Source organism: Nyctibius grandis, chromosome 1, assembly GCF_013368605.1.
Source record: "Nyctibius grandis isolate bNycGra1 chromosome 1, bNycGra1.pri, whole genome shotgun sequence".
Lineage (NCBI taxonomy): Eukaryota > Metazoa > Chordata > Aves > Nyctibiiformes > Nyctibiidae > Nyctibius > Nyctibius grandis.
The window spans coordinates 81,243,038-81,262,018 of record NC_090658.1 but is presented as its reverse complement, the minus strand read 5'-3'; the positions used below and the strand labels follow the sequence as shown (position 1 = coordinate 81,262,018).

The 18,981-nt window shown below is 39.9% G+C and overlaps 1 protein-coding gene across 1 annotated transcript in view; it reads right to left on the bottom strand.

The window, feature by feature from the left end:
* The window catches only part of PREP (prolyl endopeptidase), a 115,660-nt gene that overhangs the window by 65,943 nt on the left and 30,736 nt on the right, over window positions 1-18,981 (bottom strand). Inside the window, exon 7 of the mRNA XM_068409370.1 lies at window positions 17,107-17,212. Coding sequence (XP_068265471.1) covers window positions 17,107-17,212 — 106 coding nt within the window. The remainder of the gene's footprint in view (window positions 1-17,106; window positions 17,213-18,981) is intronic.

Below are 18,981 nucleotides of genomic sequence, written 5' to 3'. Positions count from 1 at the left end.
AATAGACATTACTCCTTCTGAGACCTCTGAATTCGCTCCACCAGCAGCTTTCTTAAAAAAGAAGCAAAGAAAACAAATAAATCCCCCCACCCCCACCACCAACCCAACTGCAAAACATAAGAGTGTGACAGATCATGCTTGTGTGTAAACAGCCAGATGTTCCTCCCTACGGTATCCAGTGAAGAATTAATCTAACGATTAACTAATTCAGTAACATACTACACAGCTAGACACAAAAAAAGTATTTTTGAGGAAAAACACGGTGCTGTTTTTGATGTTTCCAATGTCAAAACCTTTTTTTTTAACCTCAGAATTTCTGCACTTGTTACTGTGGATACCAAAGAAAGACAAATTTCTTTTTTAAAATAATATTAAAAATCTTATGCCTACTATAAAATTTCACATTATTTATCACCAGAGAAGAGACCTATGAGGACAGGAACCACAAGATGTTTAGGATGACAACAGTTTATATAGTCATCATCCTTTCCTGGTGTCCCAGACTACTAACAAAAACAAACAAGGTGGCAGGGGTGAATATGCTGATTGACAGAAGTTTATAACCTGCAAAAGTAACAATTATGAAGGTTAATCTTTTAATTTTCACCACTGCAGTTTGTACCAGTCATCAGCTTAATTGCACAAGGTTGCATGGTTGATGGTGCAGACACCATACAAAAAGTATCTGAGTTTTCACGTAGAATCACATTTTCATTGCTGAATACTGGCTCGCTAAAGCAAGTCAAATCCGTCAGACTTTTATTTAAGAGACTTCTTAGACCCTAAAAATCCATACACTCAAAGGCTTCCAAATTTCAAGTATCCTGCACGAGAGCAGATTTTGAAAACTGGGGATTTACTCCACAGTTTGTCACAGTACTAATCCACAACAGTTTTTACATTTAACAGAAGACAGATAATCTCATGGTACACAGTGTGCTTCAAATTGGAAGAGACTGTTTCAGGGCCCTAGTGCTATGTTCCTAACGTATCCTGGAAAATGAATGGCAGAGCACAGCCCTTCACTCAGACATCTACTTCCACATCAGAATCTAGTTTCTTTTTGAATCATGCAATAAATCAGCTTGCTCTCAAGCTCTCGCTCTGAGACAGGCAGCTATGCAAGAGAACTCAGGGGTTTTTGCCTCTTTCTTCTTCACAGCCACAAATATTTGATCGTCTCACTCTGGTCTCCAAAGGAAAAAGAGATTTTCAAACAATGTGGACTCTCTTTGAAAGTAAGATCTCTTAATTTCTTGGGACCTGACTTCACTTATGAACATCTGAGGGAGGGAATACTGAAGGGGAGATATTAAGATATCCCTTAAAGGAATGCAACTTTGCTGGTTTTGTACTGAGAGGGCTCTCAGTACCACCCATCCTGCAGATAATGGATGATGGCTACTCAATGATCACGGAAAGTTAATGTATTTGCAATTTAAAAAATAAATAAATTGAAGGAGGCAGTATTTATTCCTTTGCATTAAAAAGTTCAGACATGTCAAGATATATCAAAGATCAGTCCAGAAGAAAGAAATCAAGAACTTTTATGAGCAGAGATTTCTCCATCAGTTTCAAGGCTTCTATTTTACTTCCATTTGGATGATCACTCAAAAGACAGGAGAAGAGAATATACAGGCCTTGTTTTGAGGGAGTTATAGCTTATGTCCTCATGCAGCAGAGCACAGCAACAGAAAAATAGGAAGGTGATCTCTCTCTCATGCCATACTTTCTCTAACATACACCAAGAAAAGCAAATACAGAATCTAAAAAAACTTCATTGTGAATACTATTTATAAATGTAATGTCCAGTCAGACAGTAGCAGCATGAAGATCTCCTCGCTCAAATTAATAGCAAGCGATTTAATTTTATTGCTAATGATTTGCCTCCAATTAAAAAAAAATTACATTGAAAGCAAAATTCTTTGGAATTGCCATTTAAGGGATATGAAACTGTTTTCTTAAAGTAAACACTCTATTGTTGTGGCTTTCACATATTTTCCAAAACTTAACTGATTTTTTTCTCCCTATTTGTTAGAGAACTAGGATATAATGGCCTTGTTTCAATATTGATTTTTGAAAGTTTTTTTAAAGTTACTTCAATCACAGAAAAATCTTTCAAAAAAAAAAAAAAGAGTACTCTCCCTCCCACCACATTCCACTTTCTAGCTGATGTCTACTGTCTCCTTGCTATCCTTTTTCTCTTGTTCATTTTCATTACAAAGGTTTTGATCCACTTTTTCAGGCTATACAGCACATACTGACTCATCCTTTTGATGTTACCATATATAGCGCTGTTCATTGCTTTTTATTTATCTATTTTTTAAAGAGAGCCTTATAAATTGCAAGACTAAACTGAAATACAAAAGGTCAGCTAATCCTATTTTCAACAGAAGTGTACAAACATCACCTTAGTTTTTCCACCTGCCCTCAAGCCACATACGTGCTTTCTTCAGTGTGGGGAAAAAAAGAACAACCTTCTAAAGAAAGGAACAAAATAGAAATTCTTATGGCTGATAACCCTGCTCTTAAATTCCTTCTTGCAACCTGTCTCTGCCCATCTAGTACAAAGCAGTTCCAGCTGACAATGACTAAGCAACCAGCAAGCTGTGAACTTCAGTTTTTGCTCAATTTTTATTGCATCTTTCCAAGCCAGTGGTTCTCAAATATTTTACAGTAGTTCCTCTTCCTGTATGCAGTGTCCACCCACCACCTCCCACTGTTCCCACCAGACACAAACTGCCAATCTCCAAGCAGCCCAGTACCCAAGCATAAGAGCCCCTACCACCTGTGTTTAGCTTCCAGCTAGTGCAGTCCCTTCCAATCCAACAACCCAGGCTGTGCTTTCCAACTAGCCATCCCTCTCAACTTTTCGCACTCCAGAAGTCACAGCAGCCTTTCACAGTTTCTAAGTGCCCAGAGGTTATAATGAGAGCTACCTCTTCTGCTCCCCGCTGCCTTATATTGCTCCTTTTTCCCCTCTGTTCTTATGCTTCAGCTCCCCCAGGAAGAGGAAAGTGGGGCTCTGCCCAGAGCTCTGAGTCAGCGACTCATAAATCAGCTCTACGCTGCTCACAACAAGAGTATCCTGATTTTTTTATTAGGCTTCCTAGCTGCAACCATAATACAAAATAAAGGTCAATATTAAGAACAACTTCAACAAGATCAATTGGCCATGTCATGTTGGTTTAAGTTCACAGCCAAGGCTGATTAAAGAGCTTTCATTTATTTCTTGTTGCACACCAACAGATTTGTTCTAAATCCCCTCCTCCCTTCACCAAACCACACATTGAAAAGAATAAATAGTCAAGGCTGACAATCTAATCGAAAAGAAACAATCTCATTTCTCAAGAAAAGGGAAAAACAAAACTATTACCAGGCAGAGAAACAGTAAGAGACATGCTACAGAAAAAACACTGGGGTTTTTTGTTTGATTTTGGTGGTTTTTTTGTGTTTTTTTTGTAAGTTGTACAACAAGGTTTGCTAATGTATAATTGCCTAGTTACTGTGTATCCAGCTGTTTGGCTAATATGAGGCATTTTCAGGTACACCAAGAACAACAGTTAAGCAAAGTGATTAATGAGAGAAGTCTTCTTGTTCGACTGGTTCAACATAGAAGCAAACTTGAGTTCTGTCTGTATTCTGGAAGACAATTTTGATAAAATAGCTACTAAAAAATTGTGTCTTACAATGCTCAGCTACTGGGAAAATGTGTCTGTGTTTTTAAAGAAATAGCATTAGATCACTTTTAAATGTTTGCTATAAGAATCAAGGCTTGAAAATCCTACTTCCAGTTTAGGAAGATAAGTAGGGAAACCTGGAGTCCTCAATGAGGGATAACCTTCTGGACACGAACTCACAGTGCTGTCCTTCCTGACCCAACGTACAGCTGTTACATCTCTGCTACAGAAATTTCATAAAGCAAAATTAAACTATATTAGTTGATTCAGTGGCTGTCAAAGAGTGGTGAAATCCTGACACGTCCTATCATGTTAATTTTCCCTAATCTTTCTAAACCCCACCCCATAAGGAACCAAAGAGGCAAGCATGAAAAGAAAAGCCCCCACATCCACAGCTACTTCAAGCAGAGTATAGCAAGGGTGTTCCATCAAAAGCTTAAAGAACAGCCCAGCTGTCTTCTCCCAGTGGTGTCTTCTCCCAGCACTGTCTTACCACAATATTGTGAATTATGACCACAGGTAACTAGTCTTGAGGAATGGAGTATTTGCAAAACACTTTGATATGAGGTAATAAAAGCACTTTTTAAAGTGTATTTGGTTAAGTTAGTTGCAAACATAAAATTCCAATTGGTAAACCTGGTCATTTCTAACACAGAGTTTTGTGCTAAAAAACTAAGCCACAAACTGGGTTAATCTTGTGGGATTCACAAGCTGCATGCAGTAGTAGGGGAGCAGGGGAAACAATATCCTCCAAACCTCTTATCTTTTCGACTGATTTAAAATTCTCATAAAAAATAGCTACGTATTTGTCATAAGTTATTTATCACAGTGATTTTCTATTCTAAAAAGGAGCATTCCTGGAGCATTACAAATAGCTCACAATGGCCCACTTAAAAACCTAGCAAACAACCTGAATATTTGAAGGGGAAAAATTACTCCGTGTGTATACAGTTTAAAGATTGGGAAGGGGGGAAAGGAAGTATGAAGAACATTTTAGCTAACCTGGGAAGCAGAAAAGATGCTCGGATGCTCCCTGTAATGTTCATGGAAAGAAACAGAAACACTGCTGTGTAGATTATCTTCTGGGAAAAACAAACTGCCAAGGATTATTACAGAAGATTGCACTGCAAATTCAATTAACCTATAGCTGTTGACAAAATAGCATGAGTAATCACACAGAGTAAAGGGGGAAGGGCTGACACAAAGTTTCAAGTGTAGAAAGTCAAATCCTTTACATTTCTTAAACAGTTAGAAATAGTCTACTCCCATTTATCAGATGTGATCTCCACTCAAGAGTCAAGATCATTTCCTGCCCAACACAGGGCAAGTTAACTTCCACTGGTCCACAGCCACTGAAACATATCAAGAATCAATGAATGCACAAGATACAACTGCCCTCAGTACAGCAGAACTAATAAAACATCATGCTTGCACAGAGTCTTTAATGATATCATTCTCTCCTCACTTATAATTTAAAGGGAGCACATGCAAAGAGAAGCCACAACTCATGCTGTAAAGAAAGTTAATGAAATACATTATCTCAAGATTATTAAAGCAATAACAAAGTGGCAAATATTGGGCAAACCACGTTTCACAAAAAGATAACTTGTAAGAAAGTTAAGCCAGAGGTTCCTTCTATATCAAAGCAATTTATTTTGGATTGGCTGACACCTAGAATACTGTACTGAAATGCACAGAAGTGACAGAGGTCCCAGCAGATGATTTCCACAAGGAACATGCTTTCCCCGAGTACTTAAAATGTCACTTTTCAGATTCTAGTTTCATTAATATATATATATCTAAGATAAGAAGCTCAGCTGAAGGCAAAGTATGGAGTGAATACAGTCTCATCCCAAGAGACAACATCCACAGTCAAAGCAAAGACTGTATGTGTTCTCCATGCTATACCATTGTGGGAAAACCACCATGTCTTTGCATATTTCGTGATACCTCAGAGAGGCAGCTACCTATTGAACATGGAGTGCCTACATCCCATGTAGTTTCAACCTTGTCCCTCTCACCTCAACACTGTCTACTTCCTAATTTCAGTAGCTCAGTAGGCAGATTATCATGCATCCTTTTCTGTGGTCCCTGTCTCTGTTTGAATTTTATAGAATGGAAATGTAGCTCAGGACTGCACGTTCCATGGGGCAGCAAAGAATCTGAAAGATAAATATTGAAATATTTCAGTGTTGTAATGTCCAGATCATGTTACAATCTATCCAATATGGGACAAAGCATGGAAATACACATTTGTTCCTTATTTGTAAGGCCCAGTACAGTAATCCTTCTTCACTAGCAGAATGACTGAAGGTGACTTCCATTCTTGCAAATGGAAGCATCACAATTTGTGAAAAAACAGAATTATTTAAAACAACAAAGATAGGTTATAGCTCACCTACCTTTAGTTAAGTCAGGCACCTCGAAACAACAAGGCATTTTGATTTAGCATCACCGCCTACCAGACTCTTAGTCAGAAAACAAGACCAGTGGGGTAAAGAAAAGCTTAAAGGAGCCACAAAAAAAAAACAACAACACTGTCTGGGATGAGAGATAGAGAAACAGCTACAATATTATTCTGCTGCTTTGGAAAGCAAGGCATTGTTCCTACTACTTGTAGATTGTTAGCAAAAAGCGGTGAACTTTTTATTTCATTCTGTTCCAGTTCTTGCTGTCTCTTGTGGGACAATCTGCATCTTCCCTTTCAGCCTCTAAGATGGAAAAGCTGCAGATTTACTTATTTATTTGCATTGTCTAGATATCCAATAAAAACAGGATAGGCATGTAATTGAGCATAAATATGGAAAAACATCACTATTTAAGGAAGCAAAAAAGGTTTTACAGCTTTGTTTTTTCAATTGGGTATATATCCTGTTGCATTAACCTTTTCAAAACAGCCAGAAACTAATGAATTTAATTTGAAATTAAAAAGGAAATCTTTCTCTTGTCATAAAAACATACCACATATAAATAAAAGTAAAAAGGGAAGACTACGCATCCCTTCCATCTGCTGGGAAAAGACATATCTGAACTCCTGTAAGCCTGTTATGGGCTATATTGTGTTGCTCAATAATTCCCACAAGTAGCTGACTCATCCCTGAATTCCGAGTCATCTTCTGAGTTCTGTCAGGCAGATATTTGATAAGTGTTTTTCATTTCCACACATGAAACATAGTTTCATTTTGCATTCCTGTTTCTTCTTTCTTTTCCCAAGATGGATCCCCCCCCCTGCTTCTCCACTCTTATCCTGCAAATTTAAGCAAAATAATTCAACCAGATACTGTGTTGAGGGAATTTTTTTGTGTCTTTCAGACCAACAAAACAAAACTTTACTCTGAGCAAGCAGGTCTTTAACATATAGGCAACAAAATTTCAAAAAAATCGTACCATGTTTTGAATATACACTAAGTTAGAAACAAATCCCACAAATGAGCTAGACAACTTTAATTCTAACAGCCCTCCCCAAGTACAGCATATTTACTCTACTGCAATGGGAAACTGCAATGTAACTTTCTAAACTACGACTTTACAATATAAATATGTTCAGAACTATGGGAAATTAGTTGATATCAGACCTGAAATATTCCACAAGAGTATAATCCCCTCCTAACATGCCCATCTGTGTGCTGAATTAGACCAGTTCAGCTAAAACAAACCAGCCTCCAAAGATTATTATAATAATGAAAAACTACATTATAATGTCTATACATGACAGAGAAGACTTAAAGTTGTATATGCTCATATGAAATCTGCCACCTCCCAACCTCTAATTATATCCAGTGTAATACTGCCATATTACAGAATCACAGAATCAACCAGGTTGGAAGAGACCTCTGGGATCATCGCATCCAGCCCTGACACCACCATGTCAACTAGACCATGGCACTAAGTGCCATGTCCAGTCTTTTCTTAAACACATCCAGAGATGGTGACTCCACCACCTCCCTGGGCAGCCCGTTCCAATGTCTAATGACCCTTTCCGAGAAAAAATTCTTCCTGATGTCCAACTGAACCTCCCCTGGCGAAGCTTGAGGCTATCACAGAATCACAGAATCAACCAGGTTGGAAGAGACCTCAGGGATCATCAAGTCCAACCATTGCCCTGACACCACCCTGTCAACTAGACCATGGCACTAAGTGCCATGTCCAGTCTTTTCTATGTCCTCTTGTCCTATCGCTAGTTTCCTGGGAGAAGACGCCGACTCCCACTCCACTACAACCTCCCTTCAGATAGTTGTAGTATTGCAACTACAACTGTATTTGTAGTTGTAGTATTGTAGTTGTAGTATTGCAACTACAAATTCCATGTATTGCATGGAATTTTCCACATTTTTTTCTTACGGCCGCCTTAAAATGGGAAAAATTATAAAAGCAATTACTATTTCTAAATAAGCTGTACAGCACACCACCAAAGGGATCCAAACTATGAATCATTTCATGGCAACACAAATGTCTTTCACTTAATAAAAGGGCCTCAACCTAGAAAGCAGAACATTACTATTCAGTATGAGAAGAGCTATCAACATGTAACATACCTATAAAACGTCTGGGATAGGAGTAGTTCAGTACCTTGATCCCTCTGCAGTTAAGGGAAGCCTTACCTTTTGTTTTGCCCCATCTAGACAAGAGAAGTCAGATCTACTTATTCATCCTTCAGCCCTCCTGTTACAGCCAGGATGCTGCTGTAAAGCAACATGCTCAGTACACTGAGCACGTGAGCTTCTACAGTGGTAGTGTGGCTTTAGTCCTTAAGAATACGGACATGCACTTATTTTTACCCGCTGCTCAAACAGAATTTAAATTCTGACATATCTCAAAAGAAATTTAACAGGATAAAGGATAGTCCTATAACCAGCCTCTGTTACGATTTTAAAGGACAGGTCCAAACACTGGAAGTGCCATAGGGAACAGGTGTGTCAGGGGTCTATTACAGAAGGAGGTGGAAAAAAAAGAGGAGGAGGAAAAAAAAAGACAATCTAAGTACAGAATTACTACAAGACCATTTATAATACCAGAAAACCAGTCATGCCCCTTCAATGTTGAGGTGCATTCCGTATATTAGGTCCTTTCTCTTAATTACCAGCTCTGTTATTTTTTCTCTCCTCATTACAAAACCATAGTCCTGGCATATTAGACAGAAGCTTTCTTTGGTCAATCAACTTCAACAATCCAGTAACTAGTTTAGTCAATATCACCTTGCCATGATGTTAAAAAATAAATAAGTAAAAATACAATGGTCATCTTCTCAGCTTTCAATTGCCAACTCAGACTATTTGTACATGTCTTTCCTCAGCGAGCATCTCCAGGATGTAAAGGCATTTTGACCTAAATAATCAGAGCCCCTCCTCTTTCTAATCTAATGTTATTTCACCTCTTTTTTAAGGTCACTAAATTGGAGTTTCACTGTCAAAGTACTCTGTCCTTAAAACATACAAGAAGCATCCATATCAGATGTGTTATCTGCTAGATCCTAGGCTACCTATAATATTCTAACATTTTCTTTCATTTTTCCATTTTCCTCATTCCCTCTTTGCCAGTCAGTACAATTTCTGAAATAACTAATACTCACTTTAACAGTTCTGCAACTAGTTCTCTTTTTTTAGTATCTTCTTTCACGAACACCTGCGTCTTAATCAGATAATTTTCTCTCTCACCTCAGCTTTTTACTTTTTACAAACACCACAGGAAGAACGTTCCTGTTTTAATTTTTGAAAGTGGCTTTCCATTTTGTGGTCTTCCCCTTTTCTTTCCCACCCTTTTTTTTTAGGAGCACGTGAGCTAACAGTCATGGGCACTCTTTGCAATCAGCACAGAGGTCCAGACCTGTCCAGAGGGCTACTTGTACTCCACATGGACTGAATCATCCTGAGGACTCTCATTTCACATCGATCCTTTCCGCATAATAGCTACAGGGGAAGCACAGGAATGCAGAAGCCTCAGCTAATGGTCTACACAGGTAAATTCAGTCCTTCATCTCCTCTAACACATGTAGGGGTCTGGAAGTGATCCTCACTTTACCTCCAACACAGAATTCGTCAGTGACCAAATTCCTGCAGTACAGCATAATGTAAGAAAATTCATTAACCTCAGTGACCAAATTCCTGCAGTACAGCATAATGTAAGAAAATTCATTAACCATCTCATGCACACTTTGGATCTCACAGCAGTCAATGATGCAACAAGCTATTGGATGAGCTTAATGAATATGTGGCTTAGAGCAACTTAGCCTTGTTATTACATATCCAACTTACATTTCAGTTAATAGCCCATTCAAGAAAATGGGCATATAAAATCAAAACCAAACAGAACTACCCTATTTGTCCATCCTATATATGTCCTTTAAATCATATACCACCACATCAGCTAATACTCCTTTACTATGGTACCCCAGTGCATTTTCCCAGTTATAGTGGTTAGACTTTATTTCAACTCTGAGAACACACTTGTGTAACACACTACAAATTGATCTATGACTTACAGTTGTCACCTCTGGAAAAAGTCAGAATAGAATACAGGTTGTTTAAGGAGCTCTCTAGAAATCCAGCTGTGCTTACTACTGCTGCTTCTAATCCACAGATCAGTTCTGAAACTGTGCCATCTCAGGTCACCACAATCCCCCGCGATGACAAAGCCTGCTGAACACTAACAATCCGAGTAAATAAATGCACAGGTAGGGTGCCTCTTAGAAGTCCTCTTAAAAGACTACAAAGCACAAACAAAACCTTGTACGCAATGAAGAGACACTTAAGTCTCTGAACACTGGAACTAACGGAACCTGGTGTGCAGATTTGTATAAAGTCCATTCACATTTTAACTCAATTTATATTAAGATTCAGCGTAAGCAGAGTGTTATCAGAGAATTCACACAGAAGAGAGCTGTTATGAATGTCACAGTTGAAGGACAAACTTCCATTGACTTTCATGTCTCTGATAATCCACAGGGGAGAGAACCTTGACTGAAAATGTCTTAAGTCTAATAAGACAAAAATTTCTTCTGAAGCCTTCTCTACATCTCACCCATCCACAATGTTGCTCATCTGCGTGAATCTTCAAGGTACAATAAGATCAAGTTTACGTCACAGCCTTTACTTAACAGATTCTCACCTCTCCCTGGCCACTTGACCTCGCCCATGCATTCTTGTGAGGGTTGCACCATTGGGACTCCTACCTTTTCATCACAACTGACTGAATTTGGGAGCCAATGGTTCAACAAGCGAAGTGGGATTAAGCATCCCTTATTTCCATATAAAACAGGCTGCAAATAAGGAACAGAAGACATTCATCCATACACACCCATTAGAGAAACCAATGTTTTGGCAGCTATTCTAGGCTATCTCACCCTGTACTACTGCCTTACTGTTATCCACCTGACTCAGCAGGGCAAAAGTATCCTTGCAGGCTGACCAACCTAGTAAGCAGAGCTTTAAACTGGAAACGACAGAGGAGAAAGATTCTTCAACAAACACGTAAGAAGTTGTGGATGGGGTAGGCAAGCCAAGGGCCTGGGCGATAGGAACAGAAGGGACACAGCAATCGACAGAACAGAGCTGAAGTGGAATCTCTCCAAGCGTAGGCATGTAAAGAAGGAAGTGCCCACGCAACAGCCTCATGGAGAAAGCTCTCAAACCTTTACTGAGGAATCAGCACGCTTGGGTGCCTGCCTGTACTGCCTCTACACTGATGCACACAACATAGGGAACAAACAGGAGGAGTTAGAAGTCTGTGTGCAGTTTCCAGGCTATGACCTCATTGGGATCACAGAAACATGGTGGGATATCTCACAGGACTGGAGTGCTGCGATGGATGGATAAAGGCTTTTTAGTAAGGACAAGCTGGGAAAGCAAGGAGGAGAGTTGCCCTTTATGTGAAAGAGCAGCTGGAATTCATGGAGCTCTGCCTTGGGATGGGTCAGGAGCCAGTCAAGAGCTTATAGGTCAAGATTAGCAGGCAGACCAGCAGGGGTACTCCTGTCGTGCGTATATGCTATAGACCTCCTGATCAGGAAGAATAAGTAGGTGATGCCTTCTTCAGATAACTAGAAGAAGTCTCATGTTCACAGGCCCTGCTCCTTATGGTGGAAATTTTAACCACTGTGATATCTGCTGGAAGGACAATGCAACAGAGCTCAAGAAATCTAGGAGAATTCTAGAGTAACTTTGATGATAACTTCCCAAGGTGATCAAGAAGTCAAAGAAAGAAAGGGTCTCCACTTGACCAGATACTTACAACAAGGAAGAACTGGTTGTGCATGTGGAAGTTGCAGGCAGCCTTGGCTGAAGTTTGGCTGGAGACAAGTCACTAGTGATGTACCCTAGGGGTTGATACTGGGGCCAATACTCTTTAAGATCTTCATTAATGACCTGGATGCTGGGAAACATGCACCTTCAGCAAGTTTACAGATGATACAAAACTGGAGGGAGCAGCTGATAAACCAGGTTGTTGTGGTGCCATTCAGAATGACCAGGACAGGCTGGTGAATTGGGCTGAAAGGAATCTCATGCAGTTCAACAACAAGAAAAACAAAGTCCTGCATCTAGGAAAGAATAAGCCCAGGCACAAGTACACACTGAGTGGCTGAAAAGCAGCTCTGCAGAAAAGGATCTTGGAGTCCTGCTGGACAACAAGCTGACCATGAACCACCAATGTGTCCTTGTATCAAAGAAGGCCAACAGCATCCTGTGCTGCATTAAGAAGAACGTTACCAGCCGGTCAAGGGATGTCATTCCTCCTCTCTACTCAGCACTGATGAGGCCACACCTTGAGCGCTGTATCCAGTTCCAGTCTCCCCAGTACAAGAAAGGTATGGACTTACTGGACCAAGCCCAGCACAGGGCCACAAAGATGATTAAGGGACTGGAGCATATATGAGAAGAGGTTGAAGAAACTCCAACTTTTCAGTCTGGACAAGAGAAGGCTCAAGGGGGATCTTATGTATGTGTACAAATACCTGATGGAAAGGAATAAAGAAGAGGGAGACAGACTTTTCTCAGTAGTGCACACTGACAGGACAAGAGGCAATGGGCACAAAAAAATATGAAATTAAATCGGAATGCAAGCTCTTTCTGTCCCCATCTCTACACAACCGGGCAGCATCCCTATACTCTTCCCAGGACACCTGTCCCTGCTTCCACTGCCTGTGCATTTCCTTCTTGCCCTTTAGTTTGACCAGCAGGTCTTGACTCATCCATGCTGGTCTCTTGCCTTCCTTGCCTGATTTCTTACACCTGGGGATCGAGAGCTCTTGTGCTCTATGGAAAGCATCCTTAAAGATCTGCCAGCTCTGTTCTGCTCCCTTGTCCCTGAGAGCAGCTTCCCAAGGGGTCCTATTGACTAATTCCTTGAATAGCTGGAAGTTTGCTTTCCTAAAATTCAGGGTCCTGACTTTACTGTTTGACTGACCCATAACCCTCAGGACTGCAAACTCCACCAGTGAGTGACCACTGCAGACCATGCTGCCTCCAATCTTGACCTCACCAATTAGCTCACTTGTGTTGGTGACCATTGGGTCCAGTATCTCAACCCCTGTGGTAGGGTTGTCTATTACCTGGCTTAAAAAGTTATCCTCAGCGTACTCCAGGAGTCTCCCGGATTGTCTACAGCTCACCGTGCTACTTTTCCAGCAGATGTCGGGGTGATTGAAGTCCCTCAGCAGGATGAGAGCCTGCAAGCATGATGCCTGCTGTAGATGCAGTAAGAAGGCTTCGTCAATAGGCTCCCCTTGATTGGGCAGCCTGTAGCGAAACCAGCCACAAGGTTCCCTTTGTTGCTTCAGTCTCTAATTCTTACCCATAAGCCTTTAACCTGCTCGTGGCTATTCTTCAGAGACAGCTCTTCACACTCTATCCATCTCTTGATGTAGAGGGCAACGCCTCCACCTTGCCTGTCCCTTCTGAGCAGCCTGTAACCATTCATAGCCACACTCCAGTCATGGGATTCGTCCCACCAAGTTTCAGCAATGGCAGCTAGGTCATAGCTTTCTAGCAGCATGGTGGCTTCCAGCTCCTCCTGCTTGTTGCCCATGCTGCATGCATTGGTGTAAAGGCACTTCAGCTGGGTTGTTGGCCGTGTCACCTTCTTAGAGAAACACTCCTTAATTCCTTTAAGGTATTTCACTGATGTTTCCCTGTTGGCTCCTATTACCTCAGGAGCCCCTGGTTCATCTCCGTAAGACTTCAAGTGTGCTGCAGTGTACCCAGCATGTCTCAGAGCAACAGGCTGAGGGCCCTCGCTAGTAACAGAAAATTCCTTAACTCACAGTTTTCCATGTAGCATTTCAAACTATGCAGTGGTATATTTACCTTGGGACAGGAAGCATTTTAAAAAAAGAGAAGTTCTCAATTACGATCGAAACATTATTTTATAAACAATATATGCTACAGAGCAGCTTTAAAAACAATCTGTTGAAGTGTGTCATTCTATAATTTGGGTTTTGCCACAAACTTCGTAAGAATTAGAATATCATCCATTAACTTTGATCAGCAGTTGTTTTTACTTCTTCACAAAGAAATACATAGTATAAGCAATGGATGCCATGTAAAATATTACTGCCTGATACCTTTCAAAAAGGTACCTTGCCTTTTGTGTTTGATGCCCTCTAAATAAGTCTAAAGAACTTGACTGAGACTTGAAAGATCTAAAGCATAAAAAGAAAATTTTCTAAGGAACTAGTGTATTCTTGGACAACCTGCATTAAAAGAACAAGTAGGGAAGAAAAAAAAACATGCCTGAAAATCTTTTTATTTATCTATATCAAGTAGCATCTAGGACACTGGAAAAACACTAGCTATCCTACTTTTCTTTCCTTTATATTTTTTCCAAAATTAAGATGAGGTATTCTGAACACTAGAATGGATTTTTGAACAAACAGATCATTGTAAACAGGTCAAGTAAAAAGGCTCAGATTAAACACTCAAAAGTTCTGAAGGAGGAACATGGCAAGAATTATCTTAGGTATCACCAAAGGTATGAGGTGTACTCATAAATAATGTCTGTTCTAAAAGACAGAAGGATAATGTAATATGTTTTAAAAGTACAGATACTTTTCTAAGACACTTGATTCTCTTAACACTTCATAACAAGTCATATGGTTCAATACTTGCATAGACCCTTGTACTCAACACTGCATTCTATAGACAGCATAATGAGCCAGTATTTTTGTATCTCATGGTTTTGTTAAGAATGTGCTTCTGTTATACACAATTCTGTAAGCATCACTTAATCTTAACCCACCTGAACATACCCTGAGAGCAGGTTGCACAAATTGGCAGTTAAATGCAAATCTTAAGTCAAGAAATAGACTTGCCATTAAACCCTATTATTCTAGAGCTGCTTATTTACTTGTCTAAACCAGCTTAAATAATGAAATTTGACATTAATTTCTCCTGACTTCACAAGCAACCTCTTCAACACTTGCTGTCCCAGAAAATTACAAGTTGAACTGAAATTACACCTCTTGTGGTCTAGACTGATAGAGCCAAGAATTAAGCTTACATTTATTACTGCTTGCTCAGCTTATTGCCTCTGGCCACCAAAGGCTGAAGGAGCAGTGGCTTAGGGTATTTACATTTGCATGCAAGATCAACTCTAGGAAGCATCGAGATGTTTACTGTTAGGTCTGTGCTTACTAATATGGAGGTAGAAAGACATGGGTAAAGATAAGAGTCTCTGTACTGAAAATGCATTTGGCAACTTAGTGAGACCGATATGGAGAGTTCCTAAGTTTATAAAATCGAAGATTTGTGCAAGGAAATGGTTACAACTACATCTTTCCTTCTATAGGCAAAAAGGGAGAATTTGGAGGGATGGAACAACTCTCACCCAACAACAAACAAATACGAAAGCAAGTCAAAGACTAATTCAGAGAAAAAACTTTTTTAAAGAAGCATTTCCAAACCTGGAATAGGTTAAACTGTAGGTTTATTTTATACCAGATAGTACAAAATAGAAGTTTCATTATCTCATCCATGGTCTTTCAAGTCTTGATGCTAGTATTCTCTTCAAGGATGTCCAGTATATCTATAAATGGGAAGGTGAATATGGGAGGAGAGCTACGCTTTTTATGTATTCTGTCTCTAGCTGGAAGTAATCAACTTGATTCAAATTACACTGAATGACAATGTAATTTTTAATTTACAAAAATGCTTCACTGTACTAAACAGGTTTTTTTTATGTTTGTAATAAAGTTGCATGGAAAGCACCTGTAATAATTTTGATTAGGCCTGCCATTTTCTACATTCAAGAGGACATTAAACAACTACTCAGTTGTCTAAGACAAGTTTAGAAGTAATTAATAAATACCCTTTATAAAAGGGGAGAGCGACATGCCCACAAAAAAAAATTAATAATCCCCCAGAAAGGAGTATTAAACTGTTAGCTATCATCACTAATACTTAACTCACCAAAATTCAAAATATTGTACTAAGACTTGTTGATGAACTAAGGGAAGACTACACAAACACGTAGTGTAATAAAGGCAGGGAGAAACAGAACTATACCCCTCATATTCTAGAGTTGCTATCAGTTCTAATCATGGTCATAAGCCTGGAATATTCTGTTTATGGGAAAGAGAATAAGTTTCTTGAGATCCAATATTTAACAAGGAGCTACTGCAGTATTTATTCTGTTTCTGAAGCTTTTGAAGACAGAAGCCGCAAAGAATCAAAAAGAGGTCAGTTGTGTTCTATGCAAAGCACATATTGAGGAAGAGATTTCAATAATCCAATACTTTGGAAATACAAAACCACCAATCAGTAAAGCAACTAACTATGCCAACCGTCAACAATAGCCATGTGGAGCAAAGTACCATACTTTCAGTCCATACCATTGAGGCTAAAAAGCCAAATACACAAAAGCCAAAGGCGAATCCAACTAGAAGGCAAGGAAGAAGCATTTCAAGAACATGTATTTGAAATATGAGAAGATACTTCTACTGTAATAATAATGATGCTACAAAGCAAAGCTATATTACTAAAGTATTAGAGGATTTTTGTTCATTTCCTAGTACCATATGGAGAAAAAAATGTTACCTACAAAAAAGGTACTTCTTTCAAAAAAGGGAGATCAGCGCTCGAAGTGAGACCCATGAATTTTTAAAATGTGAAAAAAATTAAACATGGAAAAGTACTAGTGCTGTAGAAAGAAATGGAACATACACTGATAAGGCTGCTTATATTATCTCAATCATTCCTTGTGACCTTTTAAACAAACTACAGAACTAAGAACGGAGTTTTCCATCTACTGATACATATCAGAAAATTGAATGCTAGCAGAAGCAGTGCATATTTTCTCATAATCTCCACATTACACAAGAAGAGAGAAGGTTAAGCAATACACATATTTAAATATATATATTTAAACATAAATAAGTATTTCAAGTCTTACATTGTCTTAAAATGAAGCAAAACTGACAAAGCAAGAAAACACATACCTGATATACCCTGAGACTCTGTCTGCAGATCACAGTACCACAGCCTGTTCACTGGATCACACCCTTCTCGGATAGACAGCAAGACATACCGACCATCGTCTGACACCTGTAAGAAGTTACAGAAAAATCAAAGACAATCTATCCTCTGAAAAATAAATCCAACTTGAAAAGTTAGTCCCTAAGCTCCTAGCAAAAAAAAAATTAATGCTAGGTAGTTGAGTGAACAGACCTGTATGGAATACAAGAACTCACCATGAGCCCACACTCATTGTTTACATCAACAAATAACATAAGTATAGTCTGCTGACATTTCAGGAGATCAAAACTGAACAGCAGTATCTGTTTATTTCCACTGTGAATTAAAAAAAGAAAGTTTATAATTATTACAAGTATTCCAGCCAAAAAGGTCTCTAAGTGAGACAGGGTGGATATCTGCTTGACTGTGGACATCCATGGGCTGCGGGAGGACAACCTGCTTCACCATGGTCTTCTCCACGGGCTGCAGGGGAATCTCGGCTCTGGTGCCTGGAGCGCCTCCTCCATGTCCTTCACTGATCACGGTGTCTGCAGGGTTATTTCTCTCACATATTCTCACTCTTCTCTCACAGCTGTTGTGCAGCGTTTTTTGCCTTTTCTTAAATATGTTATCACAGAGGTGCTACTAGCATCGCTGATGGGCTCAGCTTTGGGCAGCAGAGGGTCCGTCTTGGAATCAGCTGGCACTGCCTCTGTCTGACATGGGGGCAGTCCTGGCCACTTCTCACAGAAGCCACTCCTGCAGCCCACCCCCGCACCAAAACTTTTCCACATAAACCCAATGCAACAACCAATGTACAGCAACAACCTAACATTTCAGTAACCAAGAATGGACTCGGTATAAACAATCTAAAACTACAACCTGCTGGCAAGAGGAAAAAAAACCCGCCAAAACCACAAGTCGCATTAAAAATATCTCACAGTCAATGCCTTCAACATGGAGAAGTTTAATTGAATCCACTATGTTGAATATAAAGCACTGTTTAGTCCTGTGATCAACTGGATTGCCAGGCTCCTGCTGAACTGCAGTACTCAAAAAGAAGCCTCCTACATGAATTAAAACATAGCTTTATGTAGTGCAATAGAAATTTCTCAAAAAACTACGAGGCAGCCACATCTGGTGATGTAGGTGTCCAGTTTTTCTCTATTCACTGACTATAATCATAGAATCATAGAATAGTTTCGGTTGGAAAGGACCTTTAAGATCATCAAGTCCAACTGTTAACCTAGCACTGCCAAGCCCACCACTAAACCATGTCCCTAAGCACCACATCTACATGTCTTTTAAATGCTTCCAGGGATGGTGACTCCATCACTTCCCTGGGCAGCCTGTTCCAATGCTTGATAACCCTTTCTTTGAATAAATTTTTCCTGATATCCAATCTAAACCTCCCATGGCACAACTTGAGGCCGTGTCCTCTCGTCCTATCACTTGTTACCCGGGAGAAGAGACCAACACCCTCCTCGCTACAACCTCCTTTCAGGTAGTTGTAGAGAGCAATAAGGTCTCCCCTCAGCCTCCTTTTCTCCAGACTTAACAGCTCCAGTTCCCTCAGCCTCCCCTCATAAGACTTGTGCGCTAGACCCTTCACCAGCTCCATTGCCCTTCTTTGGACTTGGCTCCAGCACCTCAATGTCTTTCTTGTAGTGAGGGGGCCAAAAATGAACACAGTACTTCATGTGCGGTCTCACTGGTGCTGAGTACAGGGGGACTACCATTTCCCTGGTCCTGCTGGCCACACTATTTCTGATATAAGCCAGGATGCTATTGGCCTTCTTGGCCACCTGGGTACACTGCTGGCTCACATTCAGCCAGTTGTCAATCAACACCCCCAGGTC